Source organism: Homarus americanus, unplaced genomic scaffold (genome assembly GCF_018991925.1).
Source record: "Homarus americanus isolate GMGI-L3 unplaced genomic scaffold, GMGI_Hamer_2.0 scaffold39074, whole genome shotgun sequence".
In the NCBI taxonomy this organism is placed as follows: Eukaryota; Metazoa; Arthropoda; class Malacostraca; order Decapoda; family Nephropidae; genus Homarus; species Homarus americanus.
In genome coordinates, this window is record NW_024727004.1 from 1 (window position 1) to 15,808 (window position 15,808).

The 15,808-nt window shown below is 37.3% G+C and overlaps 1 protein-coding gene across 1 annotated transcript; it reads right to left on the bottom strand.

The window, feature by feature from the left end:
- Window positions 1-7,115: 7,115 nt before the first annotated feature.
- Window positions 7,116-15,523, bottom strand: LOC121865753 (gastrula zinc finger protein XlCGF57.1-like). Its single transcript, XM_042365302.1, has 2 exons — window positions 15,408-15,523; window positions 7,116-9,271 (listed from the first exon to the last, which is right to left on the bottom strand). The coding sequence occupies exon 2, from the start codon at window positions 8,607-8,609 to the stop codon at window positions 7,125-7,127; it is 1,485 nt and encodes a 494-aa protein (XP_042221236.1). The 5' UTR covers window positions 8,610-9,271; window positions 15,408-15,523; the 3' UTR covers window positions 7,116-7,124.
- Between the last annotated feature and the right edge of the window lie 285 nt (window positions 15,524-15,808).

The window sequence follows — 15,808 nt, forward strand, 5'->3', positions numbered from 1 at the left end:
AAAGAAAAATAAGGATCTACATGTCACTAAAGCAGATAAAGCCAACACAGTAGTGATCTTAAACAAAGATGACTATATCTCTAAAATGAATGACCTCTTATGTGATACTACAACATATTCTAAACTTATAAATAATCCTCTCAACACTGTCAACACCCAGTTCAACAAAAAACTGAAGTCCCTATTGAGAGGCAAAGCTACTCTCATTAAACATCTTACTTCAACGTCCCCTCCACTGCCATACATGTACGGTGTAATCAAGACCCACAAGCCCAATAACCCAGCAAGGCCCATCATTAGCTCAGTTGGGTCAATCTCTTATAAACTATCTAAATGGTTAGTTTCTTTACTAAATCCCCTAGTTGGCAACATTTCTAACTCCAATATCAAGAATAATATGGATCTGGTTGATAAACTCAATAACTTACACATTAATCATGATTTTAAACTGGTCAGCTTTGATGTAACGTCACTCTTTACAAAGGTCCCAGTTGATGATTTACTAGAGTTCCTCATAGATTCCCTGGATAACATTTCACTGCCCGTCTCGAAAGACGACTTCATCGAACTCATCAAACTATGTATTAAGGATTGCAAATTCGAATTCAATGGGGAATATTATGCTCAAAAATTTGGTATGGCAATGGGTAATCCACTCTCACCTGTATTAAGCAACCTATATATGGAATTCTTTGAAAAGAAACTATTAAGTAATATTTTACCACCCTCAGCAGTCTGGTTTAGATATGTTGATGATGTATTATGTCTCTGGCCATGTAATGAGGACATTAAAGCTTTCCTACCACAACTTAACAACTTAGCCCCCTCGATCAAATTCACTGTGGAATTAGAGCAAGACTGTAAATTGCCATTCCTAGACTGTCTGATACACAGAATAGGTAACACTTTTAAGTTCAGTATTTATAGAAAACCAACTAATGTGTGTTCATACATTCATTATTATTCTGCCCACCATAATAAAGTCAAACAGTCAGTATTTTCAACAATGTTTTTACGTGCCTTGAGAATTTGCAGTCCGGAATTCATCGATGAGGAATACAAATATATATATAATATTGGCTCAAACCTTAAATACCCTAGATCTTTCATAGACAAATGCTTAAACATTACTAAGAAAACTTTTTATAGAACTGACCCCAAGCCCACCCATGACCATAAGAATATCTTAATATTACCATTTCACAAAAATTTCTCACACATTCCTGCACAGCTAAAAACCTGGAGCGTCAATGTGGCATTTAAAAACTCATGCACTGTTAAAAAAATGTTAATCAAGAACTCCCCCAACAACACAATTGGTTGCATTTATAAAGTTCCTTGCAAGGAATGTAATATGTTTTACTTAGGCCAGACAGGTAAAGATCTTGCAACTAGAATTAAACAACACAAATACAGTGTTAGGACAGGCCAGGAATCCAATGCTCTGTTTGTTCATTTGAGGGATAACAAGCATTGCATTGACTGGGATAATGCCTCCTCAATATTACCATGTAAGTCAATTGACAGTAGGAACATCATAAAATCTAGTCTTATTAAACATACCGAAGCATTCAACATGAATTTGAGTAACGGCATGTACAAGCTGGACAATTTTGTAATTAAGAAGATTTGTGATCAGGTGAGAAGGCCGGGTCACTTGACCATCTGACCTGACCACCAACCGTTGTGTGCTATTTAAAGATTAGTTGGGTCATTACCTAATACCTGACCATTGTGGACCTGTTCTCACCCTCCTCTGTATATATACACCTTGATTTGTATTACTCTCTCTAGTCTGTACTCACCCCTGAAGATGTGAATTACACGAAAGCGCTTGGGAACTTCTTGTTTTCTTCTTTCCTTGTGGTTATCAGCATATACCTAGATCACGCGCACCTACAGTGATTTACTTGCATATATACTATATATATATATATATATATATATATAAATATATATATCTATCTATATATATATATATCTATATATATATAGTATATATATATATATATATATATATATATATATATATATATATATATATATATATATATATATATATATATATATATATATATATATATATATATATATATACAGTTGTACCCCACTTAACGCGGTCAATAGAACCCAGAGGGTCCCGTGTTAAGTGAAATCCGCGTTAAGTGAACAACAGAACATATGGGATTAATTCCAATAGAAACCGGCCCGACCCCCAAACTCCACTTTTTGAAGACACATAACTATGTTGTAGTAAAAATAACATCTTAATTTTATGATGGTACATGCACACAATTAATACTTAAGAGAAATAGAGAAATACAGTCGCCAAGTTAATGTCCATTCAAATAATGGACTCAACTCCCTCCCCCTCTCACACTACACTGCCGGCTCTTCCCTCTCTGAGAAATTTTTGGGGGAAAACCACTAAATTTTAATAAATAATACCTCAAACTAAAGTTAGGATAATACAATTGACATTGCTGGATTCCTTGTAAGACCAGGAATATTTTGAATATAAATGTCATATATTTTGCACAAAAGATAACATAGTTACTCAGAAAATTTTTTTATCTAAAATTTGTATGTCTAATGCAAAATATATGATGTTTATATTCAAAATGATCACCAAATTATAAGAATTCCAGCAATGTAAATTATATTCTGGCCGGGTAATTTGTATGAATTTTATGAGCTAAAACAAATATCTTCAGTTAATAAAAAAAAAATAATCTTCACGACACTATATGTCAATCAAAGTACCCCACCTTGCCTCCCCCCTCTTCCAACCGCGCGGTCAGTCCCAACCCTCCCCCCCACCCCCCACCAATCATCCCTTCAAGAGAAGAGTGGGTGAAAAATTTAGAATTTAACATTTTGTATTAAATAATACCTCAGATTAAAGTTAGGATAATATAATTGACATTGCTGGATTCCTTGTAAGACCAGGAATATTTTGAATATAAATGTCATATATTTTGCACAAAAGATAACATAGTTACCTACAGAAAAAATTTTATCTAAAAATTGTATGTTTAATGCAAAATATATGATGTTTATATTCAAAATGATCACCAAATTATAAGAATTCCAGCAATGTAAATTATATTCTGACCGGGTAATTTGTATGAATTTTATGAGCTAAAACAAATATCTTCAGTTAATAAAAAAAAAATATATATTCTTCACAGGGTAACAGATGGTCGGTTGGTCCCTCCCTCCCCCCCCACCCCCCACCAACCGTCCCAAGGAGATGTGTGGGAAAACCAGAATACTTAACTTTTTTGTAATAAATAATACCTCAAACTAAAGTTAGGATAATATAATTGACATTGCTGGATTCCTTGTAAGACCAGGAATATTTTGAATATAAATGTCATATATTTTGCACAAAAGATAACATAGTTACCCAGAGAAAAAATGTTATCTAAAATTTGTATGTCTAATGCAAAATATATGATGTTTATATTCAAAATGATCACCAAATTATAAGAATTCCAGCAATGTAAATTATATTCTGGCCGGGTAATTTGTATGAATTTTATGAGCTAAAACAGGCAGTCAGGCAGGGTGGCGGGTGGGGCAAATCTAAAAATAGCGTCTCGAGCCGGACACTCACCGTGTATATGTGGAAAAAATCCGTGTTAAGTGAAAGTTCAGCTCTGGCGAGGCACCGCGTATATGATAAAACGCGTTAAGTGAAACCGCGTTAGGCGGGGTAATACTGTATATATATATATATATATGTATATATGTATATATATATATATATATATATATATATATATATATATATATATATATATATATATATATATATATATATATATATATATATATATATATATATATATATATATATATATATATATATATATATATATATATATATATATATATATATGTAACCGGTCGGAATTTACTGGACTTTAATTTCTCACTTGACTTGGGGTTTATTAAAAATTAATAGATGGTAATGGCAGTGGAAGCGCCCCTTTGAGAAAAATCCCGAACCAGCACAAGAACACTTAAATCTACTAAACAAAATGAATTGTCCGTGACCCGTGGAAGGATAGCGTCTGTGACTGGGATGAATGAGACACACTGTATAATTTAGACACTTATATTCCCTCCAACACTACAAGCACAATCAAATAATGGTACACCAATATGCGCACCTCTTAACTTGAACTTAAAACACTACTCTGGGGAATAAAAGTTATACATGATATAGAAATTATTAGAAACACAGGCAACAATAAATTTGAAGTATTAAGAAATGTTGCTTGCACACATGAACAGGCCTTAAGGGCTTTCACAAAATAATATCAGTCACTTAGGAAATGGTATTAAAAAATAAGAAATTAACTACTCTACAATGAATAGGCCTTAAGGGCTTTCAACAAAATAATAGCACCCCAACAGATGCACACTTCCTAACCTAACTTAACCACTACTCTGGGGAACAAGGTTATACCTGAGATCAGAATTATGAAGAACAATTAGATGCATTAAAAGAATCAAATCACAGTATCACTCTGGTTCCACTTAATGGCACAAACATTCAAAAACAATATTATCAAAATTATTTAGGACTATTAAACTACACACGTCAAGATAATATCAGTCTGAGGAATGGTGTTAACTACACCCGTAATAAGGGAGGGAAGATGTTCCTCTAGGTATCTCCTAGAGACCTAGACTCACGGTCTCAGTGTGTGACCATTAGTTTACTCAGATAGCCTCAGTGTACTCCCAGTGCGTCCATAAAGCGGAAGGGAGTGAGCCAATCAGACCTTGTACAGTTGAGAGAAACTTTAGCTTCCCGTTAGCAAGAGGGTTTCACTAAGCTGCTCGGGACATGTGGTGTTGTGCACCCGAGCGGTAAGAACTGATCACCCACTGTGGATGCTGGTCCAGTCGTTTTAGTTGTCGGAAGCACTCGTTCACTCAAGAGATCCTTTGCTACCCCGCTAAACAGTGACAGGCCTACACTGATCGGTCCAATGGCGACAATTGCCACCCTCAATCATCAACGGCAGTCTCAAACGGCAGTCAATCTCTCGCAGTCAACTCCGGTCAACTCCGGTCGTCTCCAGTCAAGTGGGTTCTGACGGAAACCCTGAAATGAACTCACTGTTAGCTCTAGTTTACTTTACCACTGCCCTATCTAACCCTGTCTGAGATCGCATGAGACTTACTTGTTATACGGCAATAGCAATAGCGCAACACAGGTGACTAGGCCACGTGACTATTTCTGTGACGGACGCGCAGGGACGTCTTGTTTTGTATGAATCCTCCCTGCGACTGAGGGCCAGCCAGCGTCGCGTCCTCTCAAGGCGTTAGCTTAGGCCTACGTGACATATTTTCCGCCTAACTAATAACTCCTTGGGACACCCGTAACATTATTCAGACTGATAAACGATCTATAATAATTTCAAATTCAATAATAGTCCCTTACTTCATGAATCGCATCATTATTAATTCGGTAAATTACATTTAATATCATATAGGCCTAGTTCTGCAATCTCTCGCTATGAGCAGGCAGCGCTCTCTCCCCTCAGATGACCTTGAACGCTCAGTATCGCTAATGGCGGGGCATTTGAAATTAATCTGAAATTTCTGAATATATATATATATATATATATATATATATATATATATATATATATATATATATATATATATATATATATATATATATATATATATATATATATATATATATATATATATATACACAGGGTGTCCCATAAATTTCCATACAGAGGAAAAATAAATTTTATATGAAAATCCACTTTTATTTATATAATATGCTCTACATGACTACCATTCTGTTGAAAACACTCTTCAATGTGTGTCCTCCACTGCTGAAGAACACGTTCAAGCACAGCTGGAGTTATGCTTGTAATGGCGTTGGTGATACGTTGTATGGAAACCTATGGGACACCCTGTATATACATAGGAGGGTGAGATGAAGTCCACAATGGTCAGGTATTAGGTAATGACCCCACTAATCTTCAAAAAGCACCGCAGCAGTCGGTAGTCAGGTCAGATGGTAAGATGACCCAACCTTCTCACCTGGTTACAAATCTTCTTAATTACGAAATTATCCAGTTTGTACATACCATTACTCAAATTTATGTTGACGGATTCGGTATGTTTAATGAGACTGGATTCTATAATGTTCCTACTGTCAATTGAATTACAAGGTAATATGAGGAGGCATTATCCCAGTCAATGCAATGCTTATTATCCCTCAAATAAACAAACAGAGCATTGGATTCCTGGCCTGTCCTAACACTACGGTATATTTATGTTGTTTAAGTCTAGTTACAAGATCTTTACCTGTCTGGCCTAAGTAAAACATATTACATTCCTTGCAAGAAACCTTATAAATGCTTGTTGGGGGAGTTCTTGTTTAACATTTGTTTAACAGTGCATGAGTTTTTAAATGCCACATTGACGTTCCAGGTTTTTGTCGTAAAGGCAAACATATAAAGGAAATATAAATTTCTTTGCACATGAGTACAGTATAAATGTACCGCCCCCTCCCCCAGGGTCAGCAAATGTTATTCGTGGCCATTTTGAGAACCTAACCCCAGGAATTTGAAGAGCATGTTATAATCGATTACAGTATTTATACTTGAAATAGTTCCTACCAGCATGCAAGACCATACAGTTTTCCACATCATTTTCTGTAAGATCTTTCCCCACAACTTTCATGTAAGATTCTTCTCACCAGTGTGTAAAGACATATGTTTCGTCAGTTCACCTTTTCTGGAAAAACTTTTACCACACACTTCACACTTAAAATTCTTCTCACCAGTGTGTACAACCATATGGCTCTTCAGTTCACCTTTTCTGGAATAACTTTTACCACACTCTCCACACTTAAAATTCTTCTCACCAGTGTGTACAACCATATGGCTCTTCAGATGGGTTTTTGTGAAATAACTTTTACCACACTCTCCACACTTAAAATTCTTCTCACCAGTGTGTACAACCATATGCTTCTTCAGATAGCGCTTTACGGAATAACTTTTACCACACTTCACATAAAATTCTTCTCACCAGTGTGTACGCTCCCATATAGCTCTTAGATGGGTTTTTGTGAAATAACTTTACCACACTCTCCACCTTAAATTCTTCTCACCAGTGTGTACAACCATATGGCTCTTCAGATGGGTTTTTGTGAAATAACTTTTACCACACTCTCCACACTTAAAATTCTTCTCACCAGTGTGTACAACCATATGGCTCTTCAGGTCGTTCTTTCTGTGATAACTTTTACCACACTCTCCACACTTAAAATTCTTCTCACCAGTGTGTACAACCATATGGTTCTTCAGATGGATCTTCGTGTAATAACTTTTACCACACTCTTCACACTTAAAATTCTTCTCACCAGTGTGTACAACCATATGCTTCTTCAGATAGCGCTTTACGGAATAACTTTTACCACACTCTTCACACTTAAAATTCTTCTCACCAGTGTGTACAACCATATGGCTCTTCAGTTCACCTTTTCTGGGATAACTTTCACCACACTCTTCACACTTAAAATTCTTCTCACCAGTGTGTACAACCATATGGCTCTTCAGATGGGTTTTTGTGAAATAACTTTTACCACACTCTCCACACTTAAAATTCTTCTCACCAGTGTGTACAACCATATGGCTCTTCAGGTCGTTCTTTCTGTGATAACTTTTACCACACTCTCCACACTTAAAATTCTTCTCACCAGTGTGTACAACCATATGGTTCTTCAGATGGATCTTCGTGTAATAACTTTTACCACACTCTTCACACTTAAAATTCTTCTCACCAGTGTGTACAACCATATGCTTCTTCAGATAGCTCTTTCTGGAATAACTTTTACCACACTCTTCACACTTAAAATTCTTCTCACCAGTGTGTACAACCATATGGCTGTTCAGATGGCTCTTCCTGTAATAACTTTTACCACACTCTCCACACTTAAAATTCTTCTCACCAGTGTGTACAACCATATGATTCTTCAGATGGGTCTTTGTGAAATAACTTTTACCACACTCTCCACACTTAAAATTCTTCTCACCAGTGTGTACAACCATATGCTTCTTCAGATGGCTCTTCCTGTAATAACTTTTACCACACTCTCCACACTTAAAATTCTTTTCACCAGTGTGTACAACTATTTGTTCCTTTAGTTGTCCCTTTTGGTTATAACTTTGACCACTTTCCAGACATTTACGAGTTTTCTCATCAACAGTCACATGTCGTGTTACATCATAGTTACTGTTAAAACTTTCATCAAACTCTTCACACTTAATATCTTTCTCATCAACAGTCACATGTTGTGTCACATCATAGTTACTGTTAAAACTTTCATCAAACTCTTCACACTTAATATCTTTCTCATCAACAGTCACATGTTGTGTCACATCAAAGTTACTGTTAAAACTTTCATCAACTTCTTCATACTTAATATTTATCTCATCAATGTGTTCGGCCATACAGGTATGCATCTTCAGAGAATCACTACTGTAAAATAAATCACCACACTGTACACACTCATAATTATTTTGGCCACCATGTCCAGCTATTTGATTCATAAACTGGGCCATCTTTTACAAACTTTACAACACTCCATACTAGAAAATATTTCCCTCAGTGTACACACTTTTGGGTAACTTTTGACTGTATAAAAAAGTTATCCACTCTTCACAGCTAAATTTGCATTAATAATTCTGCACATGTATGTGGTTCTTGAGCTCACTATTGTATGAGGAATATTTACAAGAAAACTTTGTCTCACCAGTATACAAGCACGGCAGACAAACACTTGTCGCATTTATATAATGGAACGCTTATCAGCAGTGTACACAGGCATAAGAGTCACAAGGTAGTTGTTTAGGTAGAAACATTGCAACCCTCATCATACTGTATTTAAACAATATATAACACAGTGCACCACTTAATTGGTATTTTCAGGAGAAGATTCACTTGTGTGAATGTTCTTTTTATTCTCACTGTTTCCTAGAACACCAACTTGCCTTTCAAATTTGTAACTTAAGACTTGGAGAGTTGACAATTTACCTTAATCTTGCTTACAATGTTCTTTTGAAGATGTTCACTAATCCTCATACTGTACTGACTTATTGTACAGTTGTGAGGAATTGTTCTGCCTCCTGTTTTATACAGCTTTAATCTTGTGTTGTGGTGGGAGATGTTTGTGTGGGGTGGCCTCCTGTATCTTTCTTATGTCCATCCACTCGCATCTTTATATCTGAAATAATGTGGAAACAATTTTATAATGTGCATCTTGCAGGAGCTACCTTGTGTCATTCCAAGTGTCAAGGAAGTGCCCACCTACTCAAGACTTTGGGAGGAAAAAATTACTTTCCACAAAGAGCAATAAATCCTACAGAACTGTTCAGCAAGTGAAGGGAGAGTGAAGTCACAACATCAGATTGTTATAAATTTCTGTACAATGTAGCAAATAAATAATTCTTACTTATAAAGAATAATATTAACTGCATTACCTATGTGACTAAATTACTAATACAGGTTGTACCTCTCTAATCCGGCAACCTCGGGACCTGACCGGTGCCGGACCATGGAAATTGCCGGACCATGGAAATTCACCCTTTTCCTGGATAGATAGTGACTTGTGCTTATGCCTGGAAGCACTAGCACCACTTTCTCTGCGTTATGGTCTCTTTGAAGACATATTGAAGGGTTAAATGTCGCATAGTAGCTTCTCAAATTTTGCGAGTTTTTAATTCTTAATGTATTTTATTGGAACACACAAAAAAATAAATAAATAAAAATTTTGACGGCGGAAACTTGAATTTCAACGGGTTTGAACGGCCCGCCAACGTGCAGATGACGTGCATAATCGTATAAACAGCGTCATTTCTCTTATGTACAAAAGATTCATTGTTGTTTATTACTGAATGTCTTTTTTATTGAATTAATGTTTATGTGTGCAAAATGAGCAATACAATTCATTAATAATATGTAGAATATTAAAACACACGAGGAAATGACACAGCATTGTTTTCGTTGATTACAAAACCAGTGACTGACTGGTTCTACATATAAAACTGAAGAAAATAAGACCATGGTTGTAGCTGTAGTAAAATTAATATGGTTGTTTTAAGTAATGTTATTTAATGTTAATAAATGGAAAAATAGAAGTAGCTAACGATAATGGTAAAGAAAAAGAGAGATCGCATATGTAAGTGCGCATGCGCACACGTGAAAACATATCGTCATTACTTTACATAAGAATATGAAAGCAACACTTATTTACTGTTCATATATATTTTAATTAATGTTTCTGAATTTGTTTTTATTGAATCAATGTACGTGTGTGCAAAATTAACAATACAATTTATTAATAATACGTGGAATATTAGAGGAGACGAGACGGCTGCCGGCATTGTTTATGTTAAAGCTTACGAAACCAGTGACTGATTGGTTCTACATATAAAACTGAAGAAAATAAGACCCTGAGTAGTCATTCAGATTTAACTGTTACCTAGTTCAAGATAAGGCCAGGCCAAGGTGCAAATATTACAAGGGAAATTACAATGGGATGAGGGAAGAGATGAGGGGTATCAACTGGCCTGACTTATTAAGGTACAAGAACGCAGACACTACGCTGAATATCATAACTAGTAAAATGACCCATTTGATCGATAAATATATACCCAAGACCAAACCCAGTGCTTCTAGAAATACGAGGGGATCCCTACACATGAACCATGCGGCGGTCGACAAAATTAAGAAGAAAACCCAGAAATTCAAGACGTGGGTTGGGTCAAACGATGAGCAAGACAGGAGGATGTATGCAAGAGCCAGAAACCAAGCAAAGATGGAGTGTAGGAGGGCTGAAAAGGAGTTCCAAAGGCTGGTTGCACGCGAGGTCAAGTCAAACCCAAAGGCGTTTTACCGCTATGCAAAGTTGAAATTGAAAACGCGAGTAGGAGTATCAGACCTGAGGCTTGAAGATGGTAGTTACGCAGATTCTGACCAGGATAAAGCTGAGGCATTGAACAGCTTCTTTTCCTCAGTGTTCACAAGAGAGGATGCAACTAACCTTCCTGCGTTTGAGGACAGACGGTTCGACACAGCACTGACCCACATTGTGTTCACAGAAGAGGGTATTAGAAATAAACTGTCCAGGCTAAAGGTCCATAAGAGTCCTGGACCTGACATGGTGCATCCTAGAGTGCTAAGGGAGCTGTGCAACGAGCTTGCAGAGCCCCTGAAGATTCTGTTTTGTAAATGCCTGGATGAACAAATGGTCCCCAGTGAATGGAAAGTGGCTTATGTGAGTCCTATCTTCAAGAAGGGCGATAGGCACTCCACAAACAACAATAGACCGGTGAGCCTGACCAGCATAATATGTAAAGTACTTGAGAGTATTATCAGAGATGCAGCGATGGAACATCTACTACGAAACAACCTTGTAAAAGATTGCCAACACGGTTTTATGCCGGGGCGCTCTTGCTTGACACAATTGCTCAAGGTATTGGATATTTGGACCCATATTCTAGAACGGGGTGGTAATATCGACAATATTTACCTAGATTTTGCCAAGGCTTTCGACAGTGTACCCCACGAAAGGCTGAAAATCAAACTGGAAGGGTACGGAATTCGGGGAAATGTCCTAGCGTGGATAGAAGACTTTCTACATGACCGCAAGCAATGTGTGGTGATTAATGGCACGAAATCGTCATCTGTACCTGTAACAAGTGGGGTACCGCAGGGTAGTGTATTGGGCCCGCTGTTGTTTGTTTGTTTCATAAATGATATGCCTGACGTTGTACACTCCTCCATACAAATGTTTGCCGATGACGCCAAGTTATTTCGGGAAATTAAGAACCAAGCGGACTGTGAAGAGCTGCAGAAGGACCTCTGTGGGCTCCAGGAATGGTCGAAGGAATGGCTGCTGAGATTCAATGTCACGAAGTGTAAGAGGATGCACCTGGGGTGTACCAACGGTAAGGAGGCATACCATATGTCCCAACGGGATGAAGAAAATGTACTAGTTGAGACTGTGTGTGAGAAGGACCTAGGTGTGTATGTTGACAATGAGCTGAAGTTCTCGGGCCATTGTGAGAAGAAGGTAAATCAGGCAAATAAATTATTGGGTCTTATAAGAAGGTCGTTCAGATATCTAGACGGTCCGTCCCTCGTGACGATCTTCAGGAGTGAAGTGCTTCCCCATCTGGAGTACTGTCACCCCATCTGGTCCCCGAGATATGCTAGGGACTGTCAGTTGGTTGAAAATGTTCAAAGGAGGGCCACCAAACTGGTGCCTGCACTTCGGCATCTCAGCTACCCTGAGAGATTGGAGCGCCTGAACTTGCCTAGCTTATACTACAGACGGGCAAGGGGGGACCTAGTTGAGGTTTATAAGCATCTCAGGGGGCACTACTCAGTTGAGTGTCCTTACTTGGAGCTGGCGGACGCTCGCCCCACAAGGGGTCACAGCTCAAGATTGAAGAAGCCGCAAGTCCAGAAAACCGTGAGGGCAAACTTTTTCGGAGTGAGGGTTGTAAACTCTTGGAACAATCTACCAGAGAGTGTTGTGACGGCACTGAGTGTGAGCTCTTTCAAGACCAGACTTGACCAACACTGGAGCGGGTTCAGGTACATTCAGGAGCCGGTGCATGCCCAGTATTTGCCAACAGTGCGTGACAGAGACGTGACCGATCGCCCGGGCGGCTAGCGAGCCGACCTTTTGGTGAAGAATATAAAGGAAAAGAGACGTGACCGATCGCCCAAGCGGCTAACAAGCCGATCAGTGGCGAAGAGGATAAAAGTAAAAGCAAAAGTAAAAGTAGTAAAATTAATGTAAAAAATGAATATGGTTGCTTGAAGTACCTGTAATGTTATTTAATGTTAATAAATGGAACAATATAAGTAGCTAACCATTAATGGTAAAAAAAAAAAGTGAGACTGCTCGTATGTAAGTGCGCACATGTGAAAATATATCGTCAGTACTCTACATAAGAATATGAAAGCAACACTTATTTACTGCTCATATATATTGAAGGGTTAAATGTTGTACTCTGTATAGACAAGCAGAGAGAGAGAGAGAGAGCAGCCGAACTGCCGGATGTAAACAAACGTTAATTTACCGCGGCTTTTTTTTTTTTAAGGGGATTAGCCCACCCGGGCATAGGTCACTGACCCACATTGGGGCCTGAGGGGCAAAAATTTAATACTCCTGTAATAATAATAATAATTCAGATAAGTAAAAAAAAAAAACTGCCTATCTACCTATTGGACAAACTAAAATCGTTCCGGACCACAGAATGCCAGACTAGAGAGGTAAAACCTGTATCTACAAAAAAGGTAGTACAGTACAGCATTACAATACACGGTCTTCACAATAGGTTAAGACAGGTTTGGTTGGTTTACAAAATTGTAACAGCACTTTGCTTAATATAAATATACCCCTAACTCCAAGTATTTCATTAAATTATTCAACATGTGATTCACCATATTGTTTATGACTAGATCACAGAGGTTGCATCTATCGCTGGGCTCAAGCCAGGGTCAGTGGATTCAGTAACCAATGCTAACTTGCTACCACTCTCTCACACCCCAGAGAGGGGCAGTTCTCTCCATACCACTAGACAGGAAAGTTCACACTTAATAGAAGTGATATTTACAACACTTCCCTGGAGATTATTCACAATATATTCTCTCAGATTATAGCTGCATATAAACCTGCTCTCAGCAATAAAACAGAAAATGCCAAGAAGTGTTTACATCAAGACCTGCCACTTAAAAGTTCAAAACTTAATTAAAGCAATTAGTATCATACCAAACCAGCTGTCATCTGTTCCATGTATATATTTGAAGTGTACTTCCTCAACAGATTTGCATTCTATGTATTAAAACAACCATACCAGTTAAAATACCATTACACATCACCTACATACTTCAAAGTGCTGTTTTCACCTTGTAAACGTTCATACAATAGATCAGAGGTCACCAAACTTTTTTCACAGTGGGCCGGATAACTGAAAGAATGACGAGCGCGGGCCGCATAATCATTCTGTTCAATACTTGCAAGCCAGAACGAAAGCTCTGGGAAAAAAGACGAAAAACCATGGTAACGTCAGATCGTAGGCGGAGCTACCACGAGCCGGGGAAGGACTTGGGATGGCGCGAAATAAGCAAACATTACAATAAACAAGAAAATCTAGATACAATAATTTAAAATTTAAAATAGTAAATTTAAGGCACATAGCAGTCAGGAGGTCTCCGCACGCGTGAAGATCTCCTAGTATTCTAAACATAATATTTAAATTTAAATTCTATCACGTCTCGTGTTCCATACGTTTTATCAAGCAAATTCAAGTACCGTCGGCGGGCCTGATGAACTGACGTCGCCGAGCCGTAGTTTGGTGACCCCTGCATTAGATGGAGGTTCGGCCAGGGAAGTGTCAGTGTGGACCTGGGTACAGCACTTGGATGAATCAATAAACCTTTACTGAGTGAACACAATGATCTGGTTCTCCATGATGTGTCATCATCCCAGAATGTAGGAAAAAAGTCACAAACCTTAACCTAACTTAACATTATTTAGGCTGTTTAAAAGATGTGTTTATATCCCTGACTTTTTCTAACCCAAATTGTGACTTTCTTTCCAGACACCTGAGCTCATCCCTCCCCCTAAACAGAAGATGTCATCATAAGTGAGGAACAACTCTCCTGGCACTGAAACTTTGGATGATAAAAGTACATCCTCTCTAGAGGAAGTTAGTTGACTCAATATAAAAACATCTCTGACATAAGCAAGAAAAATGTACCACATCAATATTCAGAGGAGGAAATAACCTCTTGAGATTTAGTAACATGAAGCAAATTAGGTCAGGTTTAATATCATAACATTATTGTGTAGAACCTAATAAAACTTGACCTAACATACCCAACTATGGGTATGTTAGGTCAGGTTTAATATCATGATATTAGTGTGTAGAAAATAATAAAACCTGACCTAACATACCCATAGTTGGGTATGTTAGGTCAGGTTTAATATCATGATATTATTGTGCAGAGCCGAATAAAACCTGACCTAACATACCCAACTATGGGTATGTTAGGTCAGGTTTAATATCATATTATTGTGTAGAACCTAATAAAACGTGACCTAACATACCCAACTATGGGTATGTTAGGTCAGGTTTAATATCATATTATTGTGTAGAACCTAATAAAACGTGACCTAACATACCCAACTATGGGTATGTTAGGTCAGGTTTAGTATCATACAGTATTATTTTTGTAGACTAAATTCTAACCAATTCAACAAACTCCTTCTGGTGGTAGCCGTTATCTACACCTTTACCATAAACTGTATATATAAGTCATACATAATTTAATAAACAACTCACAGTGTTAATGACGTAGTTAAGTATTAAATCCTCCAAGTTTTTATTTTAAGTAACACATTTTAGTCGACTTAATGTTTACAAGTGAGGCGATGAACACTGTTAATAACTTACCACGAACATCTTGCAACTCAACTTCACCTAATATAATAATTATAAACTAACATCACATAGTTTAAACAGTTATTATTATATACTTAATATTATCTGAAAAAAAAACTTTACTCTGCTACTGATACACCTTTTTATAATTGTATTACATCTACTTCTTACTGTATTATAAACTGAACACTAAGTAATAATAAACTATCATTTGTAGTTATAGTAACACTAAGTAATAAGAAACTATTTTCAGGTAGTTATAGTAACACTAAGTAATAATAAACTATTATCAGGTAGTTATA